The sequence below is a fragment of the Pelodiscus sinensis genome, chromosome 2, assembly GCF_052426305.1.
Source record: "Pelodiscus sinensis isolate ZL-2025 chromosome 2, ASM5242630v1, whole genome shotgun sequence".
NCBI classification, from domain to species: domain Eukaryota; kingdom Metazoa; phylum Chordata; order Testudines; family Trionychidae; genus Pelodiscus; species Pelodiscus sinensis.
Window position 1 is genome coordinate 203,573,246 of NC_143053.1, and position 22,514 is coordinate 203,595,759.

Below are 22,514 nucleotides of genomic sequence, written 5' to 3' on the forward strand. Positions count from 1 at the left end.
CTATACTCTGTTACATTCCTCTGAGGTTCAGAGACAGTCTATGAAGCTGTGTCTCAGGAATGTTTCAAAGGGCATTTCTGCACTGCATCTGCCTGAGAGCCTCTTAGCCCAGGTCTACAGACCTGTGCCAGTGGGGCTCATGCTAGTGCTCTAAGAATACATGTGTAAATCTTGCAGCTCATGCTGTCTACAAAGCTGACAGGGGCTTGAACTGAGAGAGTCAGGTACTATTCCAGCATACTCAATGCTGCCCATATGGTTGCTGACGAATTCCTAGCTGCACTATCAGGGTATGTTTACACCTGCACCCTAGTTCGAACTGGGGATGCAAATGCAGGCATTCGAAATAGTCAATGAAGCGGGGATTTAAATTTCCCGTGCTTCATTAGCATGATCTCGCCGGTGTGCTAGTTCAAATCATAGCTGATTTGAACCAGGAAGTGCGTGCCAGGACGCGTTAGTTCAAACCAAACCCCTTGGTTCGAACTAACGTTACTCCTCAAAAAATGAGGTGTGCAAGTATAGACACACTCTCAGAGTGTTCTGGGCCACCATAAACATGCTTCCTGAGAGTTTGTTCCAACACTCTTTTTAAAGTCTTATTCCACCATAGACCAGTTCTAACCAAGTACCTCTTTCCTTAACATTGTCCTGCAGTTTATGTAGGAAGTGTTACAATGAAAATAACTAACTTTTTAAAAAGCATCAATGATAAAATACAATTAGTGTATTACAAAACATCACACTCCACAGGGATGAAATACTGCTTTTTTATTAGAGAGCAAGTACAATAATGTTGCATTAACTTAATGCTATGTCATAGCTGTTACAGTATTGATAGAAAAATAAACATCTCACAGTATACTACAGTGTCAATTTATTAATAAATATAATCAAAATAGAAGTTAGTAGTCAACTGAAATGAATAACCAGCTACAAAAGTATATTATTTTAAACAAAATAGTCAGTACATTTTCAAGCAAATTTAAGTAGTGATTCATTTTTAAAATGTCATTTCAAGCTGAAAATAAGAGTTACAAATCTATTAAAAACCTGCTTCCCTTCCTAACATTTTCTATGTATCAAACTTTCTAAATCTAAAGAATTATTATATATCCATATATATTTTAACAAAATGCAGCACATGTTAAACATGAAGATAACCCCCATATTACTAATAATTTTGTCATGCGTTTGCTAAATGAGACAGTTTGAAGTAATTAAAAAAAACCAGTAGTAGTAAGTGTGAAATAGATCTCAGCAGACATGTCCAAAACTAATGTGTTTGCAAACAGGAAAAAAAACAGGTAACTAGGGTAAAGATGTGGCCCTACTGAAAACTCCCTAGACTTGAAAGGGGACAGGATCTCAACTTACATCAACACATGCCAGACATTTTATGCATTTTTCCCTAACCACGTACCTTGTTTCCAAGTGTGTACAACAGAAAAACAAAACAAAGAGGAAATTCTAGTTGAAAAGGAATTTCTAAAACAAACGAACTTTCTGAAAATCAACTTCCAGTATCATGAACAACATTAAAATATATTGGCTCTAATTCTAAGCTGGTTTCCACTCTGTGCAACTGATTTGGCCCACTATATACCAATATTCCTGGTATGTCATTTTAACCTGTTTCTGTCATTAGTGCACTCAAATTTCCTTTAACTTCTATCAGTGTTCAGAATATAGAACAATAGTTAAAATCACTAACATTCTTCCTAACTACTGCTTCAATATTGTTTATCTTATAAGTCTTATTTTTATTTCAAATGCATGGCATAAACATTATGGACACATTTCATTTCTAATTTGACTGGACAGTTTGAACTTCATTCAGCACAAACAGACTGATAAATCAATACCATTTCTTGCTCCACACCATGGCATTTCCAAATAAAAATCAATGCAGATGTATCTTTCAGAAGTGCATTTTTCTAACTATAACTGAACTATGACTTAGGGCCTGAAGTCAAATGAAAAAATTCTCACTGACTTCAATGGGCTTCAGTTGAGGCCCATGGGGTCCCAAACTACAACCCTAGCTCAAGTAGCCTCTCTTAGTCAGTTGCTAACATTGCCCTTTTGGTTTACCCCAGGAGACAAGGTTAGGTACAGAGGATGCAAACAGCCTCCTCATCTATGCCAGGGTTAAACACAACATTTTCTTACACTCTACTATGTCCAGGGAATGCCTTGCAATGGCCTCTGCCAGTCTAGCCTCTTGAAAGTGTATGGAAAGTGCCATAGTTTCCTGCACAGGTTGGGCACAGAGGATGGATATAGTACTCTCTTCAAGGGCTCTATACAAACCGCACTCCCCAAAGCTCTCGGATCTTTCTGCCTGATTTAGACACTCTGTCTCCTTCAAGCTCCTGCTAAGGCAGTGCATTTCTGCACAACCCGAGCTATGCCTTAAAAAGGCATCATAAAGCCCAATGTGACTAGTTGGAAGAACAGGTTGCTTGAAAAGTAAGTTTAACAGGTTCACTATGGCAGTGAGCAACAGTCAATCAGGGACATCTATGGAAAAAAAAAAACTAATTCCCTAGTGTGACTTGAGAAAGTAAGGGTATCATGGTATTTTATCAGCTATGGAAAATGATTTCTTCTAATACAACAAAAAAGCATACTTTACACAGGAGTTGTAATGTTGTCACACTGAAAAAAATTAATACAGTTCAAATAAAACATAAAGTCAGACTAGACAAACAAGATTTATTTTTAAGGTCCACTTTAAACATTGCTCAGGAATATATGGGAGCCTTTCAAACTAGCACAATGAAAATGCCACAGACACCACGTGCACATTTTCTGAAAGAAGAAACCATTTCCCCATACTTATCTGTGATGTTATAATAAATGTATTCATAGAAGTTGGAAGAAATTCATAAAATTACATAACTCTGAATTGTTTTTTTTTTTAAATCAGAAGTAATGTGCACATTTTTTACTGCATAAGCATATGTCCTTTCTAAAATACATGCAAACAAGTAGTCAGAGATGACTAGGCCTCAGCTCTTTCTACACTCAAGTATCTAGAATAATTAAACCCTTCATATAGATGTTTAAACAAAGACCAACAATTTTTCTGCAGGTACTCATGCAACTATAGTACTTATGAGGCATAAAGTAAAATCAAATTTAAAAATCTCCAAATGATCACTTAACAATACAAATATAGGACCCAGGTGTATGTCTTTAATCAAATTTTTCATATTTTGGAGCTGGGTTACTGTAAAATTATTTTATATTTGCTTCATTTTTCAGTAGGCTGAATTTTCTCCCATAAGTCTGTAGTGACTTTTGCTGAGGCCAATTTTTTGGGGGGGAGGGAAAATGGCGGAGGGTTGGAGTGAACATCTTAGAGGCACAATATAGAAAGAAGAAATCAAGATATCAGCTATACAGAATTAACTTATTTACAACAGCTCACTACACAAAGCACAGACATAGTACCATAAGTGCTGATCAAATCTCTTGTGAATTATGGGCTAAGTGCTTTCTCATTTAAAGTTTTGTGCAAATGGGAGCACATACGAGTCCCATGATTGTGAGATTTTTGTTGGGTCATTCTTTCTCTGCACTGTCCCTTCTGAAAATCAGGGCCAGGAGCAGAGAGGACAGCTAGCAGGCAAAGTCACATTTTCTCATGCATGGGAGCCATCCATGAGAATTGGGCACTGTCTTGGGGATCTTGTTCTGTCTGACCTCCCCTCAGGCCTTCTAAAGATTAGCTTTTGGCCTGCATTGCTAAGCAACTAATTCTTTGTCCTCCACCACACATTAACACAATGCAAGGAGGAGTTACAATTACTTCAGGACAGCAGCAGCTTACAATGAAAGGTATGTTGCAAAGTTCTCCTGACCTGAGTGGAATATGATGCGCTGAGCAGCTGTTCTGATGGCAACATGCTTGCCATGCCCCTATTTGAGGAGAACTAGAGTTCCAACAACGTGCAACTGAAGGAGAGAAGTAGCTATAGGATGTTATTTTGGAGGCAGGAGGAAGATGTTACCATAAAGACCCATTTCTCTCCTGTATACAAAGTCTCCAACTCCACTTCTGTTCCATAATTTGACACTTCTCAGAAATGAGTTATTTTAAACATTACCAATTATGTCATTTAACTATATGTTGTCTTAAGAGCTACTGTATTTAATTCCAAGAGAATTAGGTTAAAGTCATGTTTCATTATTTATAGATTCACATCTTTTGTGACGAACATGAAGTATTTCAGTTAAATAAATAATTACATAAAACTGAAGCCCAGACTGTACCCTGTTTCCGTCTCTCTTTGATAAGAACATTATCTATCCGTATTTCTCATGGGCCTTTTTTCTGTTCCTAGTAAAGTTAATGGTAATCATCCCATTAACTTCTTTCTATGAGAGGATCATTGAATCCCATACTGTGAAAAATAACTGTAGCTAAATACATTATAAAGTTTAAATGATTCTCTATGGAAAATGTTCCAAAAAGCTATAAAATAAAAATGAAAGTTATGACTAATAAAATCAGTGTAATCTATTCCAATTTCTAGCGAGACATTTTTAAGCTGTCTGAACTGAAATTCAGCTACTACTGTGATGTGTGCCACAAACATTCTTACACAAGGAGTTTAAAAGGTGGCTTATTGGGGGAGTATGCAGTGATTTCCACACTGATATTTAAAGCTTTTAGAACAATGCCAATGGAAATTCTGAGCCATTGTCTTTGTATGTCCCCTCCCAATCTCAGTATGTATCAGTATGTTAGGGAATGCTATCTCTGAAACACATCCCATAAAGCTGATTATCTATTCCATATTACATGTACATCTCTCATAAATTTCAGTGGGACTTTCTTGTACAGAAGGAATGCAGAATGGGGAGAATTTGTTTTCTCATTTCTTATAAATATCTCAGTGATGTCTATTTTGCTATTTTTTAATATAAAGACATTTCAGTGAAACAAATATTCTCTGCAATAGGCATAGACTAATATAGAGTATCAATTTTTAGGAATGATAACATACATCATCTCAGAGAATTTTTTGGCAACTAGACTTTAGTTCATATTTCAAAGAGGTTTACCAGGACTTCCTAACTTTGGGTACGTCTAGACTATGTTTTATTTTCGAAAAAGTATATGCAAATTCCGCAGGATTTGCCTATCTTCTTCCGATCACTTTTTCGAAAGCGGGTCTTTTGAAAGTGAGAGTAGTCTGGACGTGGTTTTTTAGGAAAAGAAACTCTTTTTTGAAAAACTTTTTAAAGGAGGAGCGGTTTTTCAAAAAAAGGGGATTTTTTCAGAAAAAAATGCATCCAGACTACTTTCACTTTCGAAAGACCCGCTTTCGAAAATAAAATGTAGTCTAGATGTACCCTTTATGATAACGTAAAACAAACTAGTCTGACTGCTTGGCTGTACACTTTGTAAGATGCACAGCAGTGGTGGGTAATGCATACGGCTACGTCTACACTGCAGGTTTCTTGCGCAAGAGCGCATCCATACTGCATGGATGCTCTCTTACAAGAAAACTCTGATTGCTATTAACAGAATGGCCACCAGGGAAACCTGTGCTTCTTTCGATAGGCTGTTTTTGCACAAAAAAACCTTGTTTCCCGTCCACACACACCTTTTTGTGCAGTTAGCAAAACTACCCTATCTCGGGAGATTATCTTGGTTATTACAATCTTGCAGACCACTGAGATGAAGGAGGGTCATTCATGCAGCCCACTCATTAGTTTAGGTTGTCCACTGTTGGCATATAGCAATAAGAATGCGGTCTCCCTCACTGAAGAGTTTGTTCTATGGAGAGGTGGAGTGTCTTTGTACAATTTATTCTGTGGTACAAATTCTGCTCTCATGCATCCCACGAATATGAATCTAGGAAGGACCTTGCCCACTTATGAAGGCTCAATGTCAATCTACCTTCATCAATTCAATTCACTGGTTCTTCTAGGAAAATTCCTCTCCTATCTCTATATTCTTTTTCTTCTTTTGAAACTGACATCTTTCTCATCCTACTGGATACATATCCCAGTGCACAGCAACAACAATTTAGGTGGCTAAGAAAAGGGATTCATGCAAATGGATTCTCTCAGCTAAAAAATAGCAGATGTGGAAAAATCAGGCATAACAGATATTTAACAAGAAGAGAGTGCTTATTTGGCAAAACACTGAAATGTAGCTAGCAGACCAAATACAGCTCCTCTTGCCAACACCAGAGCTGAATTTAGCCAGTGTGTTTAATTATTATCTAGAGTATTCCAGCCAGATAAAACAAAAACCAAAACCACACAAGACTAACCCTCCACTCCTTTTCTTTATATTGACTCAGTTTTCATATATCTTAAAATATATACAAAAGCCTCTATTTTGGAACAAAAGGAATGGTAAAATGTATATACTTTATAAGGTGAAGAATATATCCTGTTTAAGTGACATTATCATTTGTAGACTTTTAAAAATACCAGTAGTAACTAAGCACTCATTAATCCAGTCATTTTATAAGTAACTATAAGAAGATGAACTGATGTCAAAGCAGAGAAGATCACTGGAACTTAGATAGAAGAACCACACAAAGTTTTAAGAAGTATCATTTTTACATGTACAAGTAGTCCAAAAGCTCCATCTATTGCCACAATATATAGGAATGTTAATATTTTAATCACAGTTTTTCCCACAGCGCACATCAATACTAGCTACATGTAAAGTGAGATCAGTGCTTTGTCACCCCTGTTCATATCTACATTCTATACCATAACTAAATAAATTATTTTACATTAAAGTGCTACACCAACACTAATGGTCTTGAACAGTAGTAATGCACATTGCTCTTTCAAAAAATACAGCAGCCATAACTTCAAATGTCGTCACATTATGTGACTATGCTTACATGTTGGTTTGTTACAGTATTAAAAAACTGCATGCCACAAAAACAAATAGCTTCAGTCAAGACTCTTACACAGTAAAAATAAGAAAATGAAGGAACTAACTATTTGCAGAAAAAACAGTCTTCAAAACTCGCACTTGAAAGTTTCATTTAATCGTAACTTGCTGATTTCGATATTTATTTCTTCTGGTTTGTCACGTCTGTATGTTACTGTTCTTGAACAAACAGTTGGCAAAAACATTTTATCCTTGAAGGAGAAGATACAGTTTATCAATAAATAGCTACAATATATACGCAAACAAAAAAATACTGAATATGATTTTCTCTGAAATAAATTACCTTCTTTGTTGCAGATGCTCTGTAATCTGAGGAAGATTTAACTTTATTGCTATTCCACTGTAGAATTATCTGTCTGATAATAAGTACATTAAGCAACCCGATCAAAAATGTAACTATAAAGATTATGAAAAAGATTCTGAAGTAGCTTGGGTCAGAGAAACATTCTGCAATAAAAAGGAAAAGAAATGTGTAAAGCTTAAAATATTAATAATTGCTATCCATTACACAAGTTTGTATTTAAGTCTGCACATTAATTTAGCACAGCTTCACCAAGCCAAATTCCTAAAATAACTCCAAATGATTTTACTTGTCAAAGTATTTAATAAAGTAATAATAGTTCAGATGGCCATATACAAACAATTTTTAAAAGAACTTTATCAGAAAAAAATCCAATTAGGAAGATATAGATAGATGGTCTTGGTTTTTTAATTCTTTAATCTTACAATAGCACTTTGAGGTCCCAATTAAAAATCAGAACTCCATTGTATTAGGCCCAAACACATAGCAACAGATAGTCCCTGAAAGAGACTTTATAGTTTAACCAGACAAGAGAGAGAAAGGATGGAAGGTAAAACCCAGACTTGTGATTTTCCCTGATAGTCAGTAGCAAAGTCAGGAATAGAACCCAGCTCTCTGTCCTCTGGACCAAACTTCTTCCCTCAACAGTTAATGGTAATGGTATTAAAAATCTACGGACCCTTCTCATAAATCCCAAATACAATTGCTGTAACTTCAATAGCCACTTTAAAACAAATTGTCTACAGAAAGCTATTAATTGACAAAAAGTGGTTGCATATATGTACTTTTTTTGCCATCAGGGCCCTGTCACTTGAATGGACTTTGGATGTGTTTATTATTAATTTCTTCTGCACTCTCTCATTACCTTACAGTTGTGTACAATTAAAGACACATTAAAATGTTTAATAGAGCTATGTGTTCTATTTCATTTGTTCAGCTCTTGTAATGTTAAATAATGTAAACATATGAAAAGTAGTAAAAACATACAGATACAATAATAGATTTATGTAATTCTCTCTTTAAACATTATGGAGCCACAGGACTAATTATTGGAGGCAACTTCTCAAGAATCTGGGAAATCTGACACAGTAATGCTGGCCAGTCACATTTCCTGTTATTATTTATCCTTTCATTTCCCCTGAAGCAAAACAAACTTTCTTCAAACAATCACAATCTACATTTGAAGGAGAATATAAATGCTAACTAGAGCAAGGAATGTTACTACAGAAACCCCTGTGCATCAGTGAGGTTATCAGATACAAAATATGTACTACATTTTGCAGGGCTGAGGAAGGCATTTCGGGAAGGAAGAATGGACACTTTTTTACAATTAACTATTGATTAATAATTAAGGGGGAAATTCCCCCCAGTGCAGAAGGCCTATACAAAATCCTGAACACAACTTGCACTTAATTTCAAAGAATTAAATATTTCCTGAGTGTTGCTTAGCATGTTGTGTGGGTTCTTTATGGTAGGATGAATTTCACTATGAATTCTGATAGTTTTTACACTTTTATTAAAGTGACTAGGTAAAACTAGGTTTTTACATACCGAATGTTGGATCAATATAATGCACCATATAAGCACATGAGGCTTTGCACTGGTCACGTGTTGTTTGTGATGCATTGTCAGAATGATGGCACTGAACACAATTTCTGAAAACGAAAATATAAATATAACATTTCACCACTACTATAAATTCATTGAATTTACTTAAAAGACTAAATTGACACAATAATTATTGTGTTCAAATAATGTTTTCTTGCTGTGAGAAAAATACTATAGCATCTATTTATTAACTTTGAGACATGTGGTCTCTCTCTCTCTTGCAATATTTTAATCCACTGTTATTTTCTGTGATGTTGTAGCTGAGTTGGTCCCAGGATATCTGAGAGACAAGGTGGTGATGATCAGGGCTCGACAAATCCGTTTATCTACTCGCCTCTGGCAAGTAGATTTCAGCCGGTCGCCCTGTTCACCAGCGGTGCACGCATGCACAGTGTGGGTCTGGCACATGCGCGGTACGGGGCTGGCGAGTGGATTTCACCATGATTTGTCGAGCCCTGGTCATTATGCTATCTTGTTTTGGGCCAGTTTCTCTTGGTGAAAAGAGATACGCTTTCAAGCTATATCGAGCTCATATACAGAATGATGGTCCAATAAAAGATATTACTTCACTTACCTTATCTTTCTACTTTAGCTCAACAACATTTTTCAAAACTATTTGGTGAAAAGTAGTGAAGTAAAATAGATAGATGCTGGCTCAAAGCCACCCATCCCTGGCCCTGGACTACATCTTTCATGCTGTATATGTAAACAGGTGCCGCACAGAATCCACCCCATGTATTCCTTAGTTTTCAGATCCACAAACTTCACAGTAGCTACTAAAATAAAGGTGGGTTCTTTCCTTGCATGCATCATCACTAGTAATAATGATCCTGCTGTTCACCTTTTCTCTCTTACCCCACGTTTTCACTGTGTTCAGTGGGATGCACAGGAATTATGAAAGAGAAACGTTTAGCCTTGCAAGTTTAATTTTTTTGATTATACATTAGGAAGAATGGACATGAGTACATTTTCCACACAGGGCTGGGGCTGCAGTGCCTACAGAAGTAAAGTAACAAACAACTTACTCTTGTTACCAAATGTCAACAGATCAGACTGAATATAAACAGGGAGTAAGTGGTGCCATTTTTACTACTAATTTCAGAGTGGAACTGAACTTTAAATGACTACAAAAGACAAACATCATCAAAGTTACCACAAAAAGTGCAACTGACTTATTAATTAAATTGAGATACATTTTTCATAGACAGAGGCACTAACTCCCTTTGACTTGCAATGAGCCTAACAGACAGGATACAGGCAGTCCCCGGGTTATGTACAAGATAGGGACTGTAGGTTTGTTCTTAAGTTGAATTTGTATGTAAGTCGGAACTGGCATCCAGATTCAGCCGCTGCTGAAACTGACCAGCGGCTGACTACAGGAAGCCTGAGGCAGAGTTGCTCTGCGCTGGGCTTCCTGGAATCAGCTGCTGATCAGTTTCAACAGCAGCTGAATCTGGACACCTGGGACAGAGCAGCTGGGGCGCTGTCGGGTAGGTCCCCGCAGCGCTGCACCTCAGCGCTGCGGGGACCAACCTGGCAGCACCCCAGCAGCTCTACCCCAGGTGTCCCCAAGTCAGCCGCTGCTGAAACTGGTCAATTTCAGCAGCGGCTGACTTGGGGACGCCTGGGGCAGAGCAGCTGGGGTGCTCTACCCCAGGCGTCGTCTGCGAGAAAAGCCTGGTCTGCTGGGGGGGTGCACTAGCTGCGCCCCCCCCCCAGCAGACCAGGGAGACGCGGGTGGCGGGACCACCGAGACACGACGCGGTCCCGCCTGCATCCTCCACGGCTTTGCTCCGCGTCTCCCTGGTCTGCTGGGGGGGGCCTCAGACCAGGGAGACGCGGAGCAGCTTTTCTCGCCCCGGAGGACGCGGGCGGTGGGACCGCAGCGCATCTGGGCGTCCCGCCGCTCGCGTCCTCTGGGGCGAGAAAAGCCTTGTTCGTAACTGCGGATCCGACATAAGTCGGATCTGCGTAACTCAGGGACTGCCTGAGTTCTACCTTTCATTCATTCTGCCAAGTCTTAGCATTCATCTCTTTCAACTTGGTCTGGCGTTTACCTCCATGAGCACGTACAATAACTAGATCAGAATTCCATGATGGATAACAATTCTATTTTTACTGTGTTTACTTTTTTAGATTAAGAGTTAGATTGCCCACAATGGGAATTGCAGAAAGATGTAACATTTGAGCACAAGCTGTTGGAAGCAGCATGCCTGAGAGATTGGCTAAAGCCTTCAGGAGCATATAGTTCTTGCTACAATTTTTGAATGGGTGGAGAACTAGCGGGGAAGGAGACACAAGGCTGGGGTCTGATCTACATGAGAAAATTAGGTTGGCATAGCTATGTCACTCAGGAATGTAAAAACTCTGCACCCCTGAATCGAGTAGTTTAGTTGCCCTAAGTCTCTGCACAGACTGTAGTAGGCTGACAGAAGAATTCTTCTGTTGACCTAGCTACAATTTCTCAGGGTAGATGGAAGAATGTCTCTTATCAGTGTAGTGTTACACCAGGGGTGGGCAATAAGATGGTGGCAGTTTGTCAGGGTTAGTTCCTGGAAGCCTGCTGCCTCTATATTTATCTGAGCATCAGCAGGTATGGGTGCTTGCAGCTCCCGTTGGCCCTGTTTGCTGTTCCTCGTCAATGGGAACTGTGGGAAGTGGCACGGATCAGGACACTGCTTCCTGAAGCTCCCATTGGCTGGGAACAGCGATCCACGGCCAATGGGAGCTGCAATTGCTCATGCCTATGGAGGCACAGGTAAATGTAGTGGTCGTGGCCCACCAATGACTAAACCTGGTGAACCAGATCATGCCTGGATTTGCCTGCTGATGGTTTACCCTGAAGTGCTACAGCAGTGCAGATACAGCAGTGCAGCTGTATTACTGTAACATTTTGACTGCACACTAGCCCTTTTTCTCCAGGCTCATTTTTCCTTGTCCTCTTTGGGAGGAAGCACAAGGACAGGGACTGTGACTAGTCTCTCTTCAAGGGTAAACATGGCATTAGGATTGATTCTGTTCTGCCTCTTTGCACATGGGAACAGAACTAGTCACCCTAATATCTGCCTTTAAAACTCAAAGCTGCACATCCCTGTAGATTATGCATTTAGAACCAAAAATAATGAATACCCTAACCTCCTTTATTACTATTTCCCCAAAATAACTGTGTTCCCTTAAGCAAAATGCAGGACAATGTAGCACTTTAAAGACTAACAAGATGGTTTATTAGATGATGAGCTTTCGTGGGCCAGACCCACTTCCTCAGATCAAATAGTGGAAGAAAATAGTCACAACCATATATACCAAAGGATACAATTTAAAAAAATGAACACATATGAAAAGGACAAATCAAATTTCAGAACAGAAGGTGGGGGGGAGGGGGGAAGGTGAATGTCTGTGGGCTAATGATATTAGCGGTGATAATTGGGGAAACTATCACTTACGAATAGCTACGTTTTCACTGGCAGGAAGGTTATTTTTTATGTTGTAACCTTTCTGTTAAAGGGTTAATGATCTATGTAGCAGATACCATTTTCAGACCTTCTCTAAATTATTCCAGTTTAGTAATAATGCAATGAGAAAATATGTTGCTATGATCATCCTGTATTTATAAAGAAATATATGATGTTATACAACAATCATCTCAACTACGATTACTAGGACACTATTTTTTAACCTGAAGTAAGTTTCAATGTATTGCATGTGAATCTAGGCTTGTCAGCCTCAGGGATGTAAAAATGCAGTTAAAAAAGTAACTGTGTAACCACTAAAAATAGCCATTACATACTCGTAGGGTTCATAGAAGCCCACAACGAATCCTCCCTGGCAGCAGGACCAGAGAGGCTTCACTGCAGGATTTGCAGCTTCCAGAGAGCCAGCACATAACCTGCAGTGGTTGGTGTGACAGCTGGGCCCACCACAGACAGATGCTGCTCCGGCGGGCTCCACAGGGCTGGAGCAGTCCCCTTCCCGTGGCAGATGGGAATCTTCTCCAGCCCCTACTCATTACTGAAACCAGTAAGCCTCAACCATTAAGTGTGAAGCTTTCCGGTTAACAGGTTAACTGGCTAATCTTTTACATCTCTAGTCAGTATGAATAACTCAGGCACAAATGAACTGCATAGTCCAAGCCTCAAGTCGAGACTCAATGCTTCATGCTTCTGTAAGATTACACTGATAGTAAAATTCTAATGCATACAGAATCTGAGTGGGAATATTAAAATTAAAAATGGAAATGTAGCATTAGAAACATACCTGTTATCATCACAGACATTGTTACAAGAAGGGCAATATTCACACAAACGGCCAAAACTTCTTGGATCAGTGCACTCGCATTTTCCACATACACATGCTCCTCTTCCACTGCAAATCTGGCCTTTGGAATTCATGCAGTGTTTTGCTGACAATGATGAACACTGGCAGCGGTCACCTTCCCAGCCGCGGAAGCATCTGCATTTCCCAGTTTCACATTCACCATTGCCTACAACAACAGATAGGCCTCAGTATATAAGCATTGAGTTAAACCCTCACCTGCCTTAGTAAGTGCAGGTCACATCTTGGCCAGAACATATTCAAAATTCTTCACATTCTCCAGCTTCCTGAGTCAGAAATAATTAGATTTAAATTTAGAAGTGTGAAATCCCTAATTAATTTGGCTTTGTCTACACTACGAGTTTCTTGGTAAAAATATGCTAATGAGGGACTCATTTGCATGAGTCACTATCTCATTTGCATATTTTCTGCCGATCTGCTGGGGGGTTTGCGCAAAAACAAGCAGTGTGGGTGTTTTCTTTTTGCGCAAAACCCCCTTTTTCTGCAAGATCCTTATGACCCAAAAAGGAGGCTTACCGATCTTGCAGAAAAAGGGGGTTTTGTGCAAAAAGAAAACGTCCACACTGCTTGTTATTGCGCAAAAACCCCAGCACAAAAATGGATTGGCAGAAAGTATGCAAATGAGTCCCTCATTAGCATATTTTTTGCTGAGAAAACTCATAGTGTAGACGTAGCCTTTGAGAACAGAGGATGTCTATAAGCAACTGGATACAGCAGTTGTTTCTATTTCACCTTGGTTTTCCCTTATTAAAAAAGCCTTATTTTTATGCCTGATATTTAGAAAGTTTACTTAAGAACTCACTAAGAAGGGCCTTTTCAGTGTTCTCTTTCCAATCCATGCAGATGGCTTACTTAGAAGACTGATTCACTGACATGGTGAAACATTAATTGTCTCTGCCATGCAGCTCAGGATCTACCCCATTAATTATTAGGTCGTGTTGCCACTTGAGGTCAAAATGTCTTTCTGTGTTTTTGTCTCAGATGTCTTTTTCTATGATCACTCAGGCTATGGCTACACTGTTGCCTTCTTCTGGAAAAGCTTATGCAAATGAAGCAAAGTGTGGATATCACCACACTTCATTTGCATAGTTAATTAGCAGCCGCTTTGTGCAAGAGGCTTTTGTGCAAAAAGACGGCATCTTCCTCATTTTTTTAGGATGAACAGCTCTTGCGCAAGAGGGGGTTTTTGCGCAAAAAGGAGCCGTCTACACAGCTCCTTTTTGCACAAAAGCCTCTTGTGCAAAAGCAACTTCCAATTAATTATGCAAATGAAGCACAGCTTTTTTACGGAAGAAGGCTACAGAGTAGCTGTAGCCTCTGATAATACAATATTTGTTAGGAACTGTCACTGCATCTGTGATCTGAGACATTGCACGATGTAGAGGATGGTACTAGATTACCTCTCGAGTTCCCTTTCAGTCTTACGCTTCCATAGTCAGCTGCTAAAATAATGAAAATGAAAGTGGTATGGTGATCATTTACAAATTAATTGTTTATGTCTCTTTTAATATGTATTTTAATGTTTTACAGTTTTGGATATAGTTTTAAGTTTTATTGCAATATTAAGTTTCTGACTAGCTAACCAAGACTAAGCCACTATTAATAAACTAAACAGGTAGTAAAAATACATCTACATCATTACTGCTAAAGCTCTAAGTTAGAAAGGAAAGTCTAAATCAAACCTAAGCACATATTTTGCTCATAACTTACGGAAACTTTCACCTTACAGGCTGAAATTTGCATGATATATACATACTGGTTTTTTTAAATCAAAACATGAGCAGTTACACTGCTCTCATAAAATGTTATTCTGTAATTTTCTAAACAGATCTTACATTAAAGCAGATAGGGTTAAAAAGTGTACATCTTGAAAGGAGATAGTCTTTAGGGATGAAAAAATCATGTAAGTGCTTTAATGAAAAATAGTATGATTTGGCCAAACTTTAAAGGTTTGAAAAACATTATTTATGAATGGCAGTTTGTTTTTGTTTTTAAAACAGGACTATAACAACCATCTCCTATGAAAGAGGGCTGTATCTAATTTAGAACTACAGCAACAACAACAACAAAATGTAATAAGATCTATTTCATTTAATGGGAATTTAAGCATACTTTCTGAAAGAGTCAAGGGCTATACAGAAGCCATTACCTCTTGTGAAGTTTTCCGCTGTGAAACTGCAAGGGCCTGAGGTAGCTACAAATGTGCACAGGCGTGTGTTTTACACTTTGTAAAACACTTTTATAGTTTCACTGATAGTGTTAGATCCTTCTTCTCCCTCCACCCCGGAAATGTGATTAAAGATGCATTTCAACTTTGCATTTTCGGAGCAGGAGTTATAAATATATAAAGCATGTGTTAAGATAACAGTGAAGTGGCAAATCTATGCATTCAAAATCAGGAAAAATAAAGTAAAACTTAACTGCCTTCTCTCATGCATTACATTACAGTACATATTTAAATGATCATAGTGTTATTTCCATTTTATTTGAGCAAAGTTATTTCCATGGTTACTGTGATGAACTGGGAAAATGTTTTTTTATGGATATATTTAATTGTTTCCCTATTCTGTTTTGTGCCTGTATTGTGCCTAAGTGAATACACACAGCTATACCAAAGGAGGTTGTAAAGAGGCTGTTACAGTAAAACTATGAAGGTATACTCTCAGGTATCTTGATTTTTTTCCATGGAATTAATATACTGGATGGGCCCTCAAGCTAGCAGGAGAAGTTATCTGGCTGGCTCCATCCATGTTAGAATGTTTTACTCTTCCCAGGACTAAGCAACAGACCAAAGGAGACCTAAAAAGACCATGAAAGATTAAAAAGGTGGCAGAAAAATACCGGTTGTTTTTTTGGAAGTAGGGAGTCCGCTGGGTGGCCCAGGTGTGTCAGGAAAAAGCTAATATACTATGAGGTCTCTGATGAAGAATACTGTAGGCAGCATAAACTGGTTCCCCCAACTCAGAGATGGGAAACAAGCCAGACCAACCTGAGCAGTGAACAGAAATGTTAAGCTTAGTAAAGGGAACTTGTGTGTAGGCCTGTTATTTTAAATCTACTTGTCTAAGCACTGTGCATCTTTTGGACAAAATAAAAAACAATTTAGGATGAAAAAACTGTTCCTATATCAGTGCAAATGTATGCTGTCACATGTGAACATAAGAACATAAGAACGGCCGGAATGGGTCAGACCAAAGGTCCTTCTAGCCCAGTATCCTGTCTGCCGACAGTGGCCAGCACCAGGTGCCCCAGAGAGGGTGGACTGAAGACAATGATCAAGCAATTTGTCTCCTGCCATCTCTCTCCAGCCTCTGACAAACAGAGGCCAAGGACACCATTTTATCCCCTGGCTAATAGCCTTTTATGGACCTAACCTCCATGAAATTATCTAGCTTCTCTTTAAACTCTATTATAGTCCTAGCCTTCACAGCCTCCTCTGGCAAGGAGTTCCACAGGTTGACTACACGCTGTGTGAAGAAGAACTTTCTTTTATTAGTTTTAAACCTGCTCCCCATTAATTTCATTTGGTGTCCTCTAGTTCTTCTATTTAGGAAACTAATAAATAACTTTTCTTTATCGGCCCTCTCCACACTACTCATGATTTTATAGACCTCTATCATATCCCCCCTCAGTCTCCTCTTTTCTAAACTGAAAAGTGCCAGTCGCTTTAACCTCTCCTCATATGGGACCCGTTCCAAACCCCTAATCATTTTTGTTGCCCTTTTCTGAATCCTTTCTAAGGCCAAAATATCTTTTTTGAGGTGAGGAGACCACATCTGAACACAGTATTCAAGATGTGGGCGTACCATAGTTTTATACAGGGGCAGTAAGATAGTCTGTGTCTTATTTTCTATCCCTTTCCTAATAATTCCTAGCATCCTATTTGCCTTTTTGACCTCTACTGCACACTGCGTGGAAGTTTTCAGAGATCTGTCCACGATAACTCCAAGATCTCGTTCCTGATTTGTCGTAGACAAATTAGCCCCCATCATACTGTACGTATAGTTGGGGTTATTTTTCCCAATGTGCATTACTTTACACTTATCCACAGTAAATTTCATTTGCCATTTTGTTGCCCAATCACTCAGTTTGGTGAGATCTTCTTGGAGTCCCTCACAGTCTGCTTCTGTCTTGACTATCCTAAACAATTTGGTATCATCTGCAAACTTTACTACCTCACTGCTTACCCCTTTCTCCAGATCATTTATGAATAAGTTGGAAAGGATTGATCCCAGGACTGACCCTTGGGCAACACCACTAGTTACCCCTCTCTAATCTGAAAATTTACCATTTATTCCTACCCTTTGTTTCCTGTCTTTTAACCAGTTCTCAATCCAAGAAAGGACCTTCCCTCTTATCCCATGGCCATGTAATTTACACAAGAGCCTTTGGTGAGGGACCTTGTCAAAGGCTTTCTGAAAATCCAAGTATACTATATCTACTGGATCCCCCTTGTCTGCATGTTTGTTAACCCCTTCAAAGAACTCGGAGGGTATGTCTACACTACCATCCTAGTTCGAACTTTTTTAAATGTCCGCTAGTGCGGACTCCGTGCCGTGCAGTTACACGCAGCACGGACTAGGTAGTTCGGACTAGGCTTCCGTTACGAGAAGTAATGGTAGTTCGGACTAGGAAGCCTAGTCCGAACTACCTAGTCTGTGCTGCGTGTAGCCGCGCGGCACGGAGTCCGCACTAGCGGACATTTAAAAATGGCGGCGCCCAGCTTTATGCAAATGAAGCCCGGGAAATTCAAATCCCGGGCTTCATTTGCAACTCCGGTTGCCTACATTACCACCCTAGTTTGAACTAGGGTGGTAGTGTAGACATACCCTAATAGATTAGTAAGACAGGATTTCCCTTTACAGAAACCATGTTGACTTTTGTCCAACAAATTATGTTCTTCTTCATGCTTCACAATTTTATTCTTCACTATTGTTTTGACTAATTTGCATGGTACTGAAGTTAGACTTACCGGTCTGTAATTGCCAGGATCGCCTCTAGAGCCCTTTTTAAATATTGGTGTCACGTTGGCTACCTTCCAGTCATTAGGTACGGAAGCCAATTTAAAGGATAAGTTACAAACCACAGATAATAGCTCAGCAATTTCCCATTTGAGTTCTTTTAGAACCCTTGGATGAATGCCATCCGGTCCTGGAGATTTGTTAACATTAACTTTTTCTATTTGTTCCAAAACCTCCTCTAATGACACTTCAATCCGGGACAGTTCCTCCGATTCATCACCCACAAAGGACGGTGCAGATTCGGGAATCTCCCCAACGTCCTCAGCCATGAAGACTGAAGCAAAGAAATAATTTAGTTTCTCTGCAATGTGCTCAGAGAAAAAAATCTTGCTGGTGCCAAGCTCACTGTACGTGCTAAATAACATGGCTGGAAACCAGGGAAGTGACACAGAAACCCAGCTGGAGAGTGGTTGGACTGTAACATCTCATCCCCGAAAGAAGTGGATGCCTGATACCTGAAAGGGGTACACTCTGAAGGGACTGGAGAAGGGCTTCAGAATGGGCAGCCTACTCAGCCACAGCAACAGTTACTGTAATGCTAAACTGGAATAATAATACAGAAGTCAGGAGTTGATCTAAATTTACACCACTGTACCTGTGACTTAAGTTTGACCCTCAGTGCACAGGTTGGGCACTATATGGAGAAGTGAAATTAAATACATGGATGCATTTTGTTGAACAGCACGGATTAAAAAAATTACAGAATAAATTATTTTAAAATAAATATTTAAATGTTACTTCCATTGAGGAAAAAAAAATTGGCTGGCAAATAACAATGGTACAGGGCACAGTCTGCCTCTTTGCTCCTGTTGTAATAGTCTTTTGACATTCATGTCACACTGCTACCTCAGGCAACAATTTTCATTTGTACCTTTGGTTGTGCACAAGATTTCACCCAAAGAATGGAATGAAGGTCTCAGGTACCAAATGAACAGCTCATTTGTTTTCATACTTCTCATATAGTCCTGTTTCTGACTTAGGTGTTTTGGGCTATGTTAGTATACTTTCTAGTATACAAAACTGAAGATCAACCTAAGGTCTATAATTATAGTATGCTATGCTATTGCATCTTCTGAATCCATGCCATAATGTAACCAGAGATGAGCCTGAGAGACAAAATCAGATGCAGAAAGATATTTCCCAAAGTTGATTGTGTTCACAGAGACTCAAATGTAGAAGTGGCTTCTCTTTTTTTATAGAAATATCCATGACAAAAGGATTATCATCTCTAGAAAAATAAGAGAATTTAGTCTTGATATTTTAAATTTGGAGATTGAATAGGTCCAGGGTTTTGCTTCAGACAATCTCAAAAGTGTAGAAAATTTTGAGTCAGCTGTAGTTAACAGAGGACGTCAGTCAGTGTTTGACAATCATATTCTTTATTGTTCGACTTCATACTGTATATAAACACATGACTGAGCAAAAACATACTTAAGTTCTGTAGCTTACCAGCACACAGGTTTCCATGGTAATATGGGCAAGAAAAGTCATCCATTTCACAGTATCTGCCATATACTTTGCCCAGTTTGGTTCTGTGACAGAGGCATTTTCCACCTATGCAGTCACCTTGACCACTGCAGATGGGCTGGTCTGGGTGTAATTTACATCTCTCAGAAGAAAACATATCTTCACTGGAACTACAGTTAGTGTCTTCACAATGGGTGCTTTCATCATCGAGAAAAGTTTCATCGGCACATATTCTGCTGTGCTTTGTACTGTCCTCACAATGACAGGCACAGTTTTTGTGTATATTAATTATAGTGGTTTCATTGAAACCAATAGGTTTGATTACCACATATTTTCTTCTTCCACTTGTACCACATCCTTTCATTGCAACTGACACATTAAAAAGCACCTAAGACCAAAACAAACAAACAAAAAAAATCCCTGCATTTATAAGGTAGTAATTGTTTCCTGGAAATGGTTTCAACATTCCATCAAAAATCAAAGAAATCCTACCACTTACAATACTTACCAAGCAATAAGACTGAAGACACAGTAACTACTTATGAATGCATAATATTTGTGTAATGACAAAAGTAACAAGTATTATGAAATTCAATCATACAGGATGATCAACAAGCTGCCTTTCATGTGGAACGGGCATGATACATTATCTGCAGAATGCAGATTTAAACAAAGGAATATAGAATTAGCAAAGGCAGCTGTTCCATTTCTAACTTCTGACACTGGTGTTAGAAATTTCCTTCTCTTGTTATGATTTATATTATGAGAGCTCCAGGAGCCTCGATCATAATCGGGACTCTGAAGAGCAAGGCACCAAATAGACACATCCCTGCCACTAAGAGTTTACAATTTATGCCAATATAAATTTATCAACCTTTCAGAGTTGCCTATTATCAGTGAGTTGATGTGTTGGCAAACTTTGTGACACTTGAAGACATAAATAAAAGTATTTGAACAGCATATACATGCCTGTTGCATGGTTAAGCCTGTAACATGACTTATACTTTTTGGCATTTCATCAACACTAGCCTACCAAATAAAAAAAGTTAAAATATTACATATCTGAAGGTTCACTATGCAATCTGAATGATACCATATATATGTATCCTTTGGAGAACTGATCTGGCTTTTATGCCTTCTGCATGAATGCTCTGGGTTAGGCCAGGCACAACACTGCTACTTGAAGATTATATAAACTTAGTTTCCAATATACAAAATATCACCGTGATCCCTAGCACTAAGTGTTGCTCACAGCCTAATGAATGCATGGGTGGGTTCTTCCCTTCATGACTTATAAATAAGTTAAAAGAGGAGGACAGACTGTACATAATGAGATCTTTCTGGCTGCTAATTTGTGCCCACTGCCAGCTAACAGAAACCAGTGAATCATCAAACCTTCTTCCACCAGACAAAAAGCCAGCTGGAGAGGGATTATGAAGATCTTCCTCTAAGAAATCTTCTACTACTTTCTAGTGGTAAGACATGGGAAAAACTCTCTTCAATTTCCTGGATCTTATACAAATGTAAAAAAAATAACAAGAACCAGCCTTAAGCTTGAGCATAGGATACATCTTACTCTTATCCTGTGATACAGCAAGCCTATGGGAACTTTTCATGGTTATCCAGCTTCCAGCAGGGGGCAGAAGGACAGATAGACTCAGAACATAGACCTGCAGAAAGCGAAAGTACAGTACAGGAGGCCCCTGACTTGTGACCACCTGAGTTCCGACCCCCTGCACATACAACCATTTTTGTAAGTGTGGAAGGGGCCGAAGCCCCCCGACTTACATCCTAGGCCCGCATTTACGAGGGCGCACGGCACCTATTATAAATGCAGGTTTGAGTAACGACGCCCCCGACTTGCGGTGCTTCCCCAGGAACCAATCGAATCACAAGTCGGGGGCCTCCTGAAGTGGTGCTGCAAATTACCTCTGCAGAGCCATCCTTTTTTCTTTTTGCACTTCTGCCAATGGATGCCCATACACTCTGATATGGCAGACCTCTGATTAACTAGCATCCATGACTTTTGGAAACCTTGTAGGCACTAGATACTTTCCCAGGGGTTGGGTCAACTGACTATTGAAACTTTCATTTCTATGGTACTGCCTATGGAGGGAACCAAGCATGGGAGCCTTTTCTGAAAATCTACTTAGCCTGCTAACTGGAAAGAGAATAATTTGATCTGTCTGTGTTCATAAGAGCAAGAATATAAACAGAAAGAAGGGGTGTTAAAAGAAAAGAAGGAAATGTTTTATTTTAGTGTTCCCTAGACTAAGTAGATTTGTAGATTTCTAAATTAAAGACCAGATGCAGAAAACATAAGAAACTGACTATTGTATTTACACAAGAAGTTTGGAATAAGTACGGGAAAGTAAAACTGCTTTCTCCTTTTCTTCTCCACCCACCTCTCTGACCCCCAGCTGGAGAAAGTCAGCCTTTGTTTGGCAGTTACAGCTATCTTGGGACCAGACTGAAGAAAGCCTCAGACCTGATTTGTACGTGGACAACATAGGGATGTTAGCAAGTAGTCAACTGGGGTATCGACTACTCGCTCCTCCCCTTCCCCACTGCCTCTCTGAGAAGCAACAAGGGGCAGGGGGACAGGAGCCAGTGATGGGGGGAGTCAGCTTAAAAGCTGGTTCTCCCCAGAAGTGTCTCCGTGGGGCCATCCTGCCCTCCCCGGCTGCCTCTATCAGAGGCAGCGGGGGCGGGGCGGGGCGGGTAGGGGACACTGCTGCAAAGCAACCTCTGCCTGCTGCAGGCCAAGGCTTGCTGTGGGCAGAGGCTGCTCCAACAGCAACCCCTATCCATAGGGGGTCCAAGCGCAGGGCTGGCCTTGCAATAAGGC

The 22,514-nt window shown here is 39.5% G+C and overlaps 1 protein-coding gene across 4 annotated transcripts in view; it reads right to left on the reverse strand.

The window, feature by feature from the left end:
* Window positions 1-756: 756 nt before the first annotated feature.
* Window positions 757-22,514, reverse strand: part of ITGB8 (integrin subunit beta 8) — a 95,983-nt gene continuing 74,225 nt past the window's right edge. For 3 of the 4 annotated variants that reach the window (XM_006138342.5, XM_014581219.4, XM_075922239.2), the window contains 5 exons: window positions 19,649-20,054; window positions 13,101-13,326; window positions 8,790-8,893; window positions 7,221-7,384; window positions 757-7,128 (listed from right to left, as the gene is read on the reverse strand). In XM_006138342.5, coding sequence (XP_006138404.1) covers window positions 7,006-7,128; window positions 7,221-7,384; window positions 8,790-8,893; window positions 13,101-13,326; window positions 19,649-20,054 — 1,023 coding nt within the window. In that variant the 3' untranslated portion in view covers window positions 757-7,005. Of the gene's footprint in view, window positions 7,129-7,220; window positions 7,385-8,789; window positions 8,894-13,100; window positions 13,327-16,019; window positions 16,168-19,648; window positions 20,055-22,514 lie in introns of those variants that run through there. The other variant, XM_075922240.2, reaches the window with a different exon arrangement.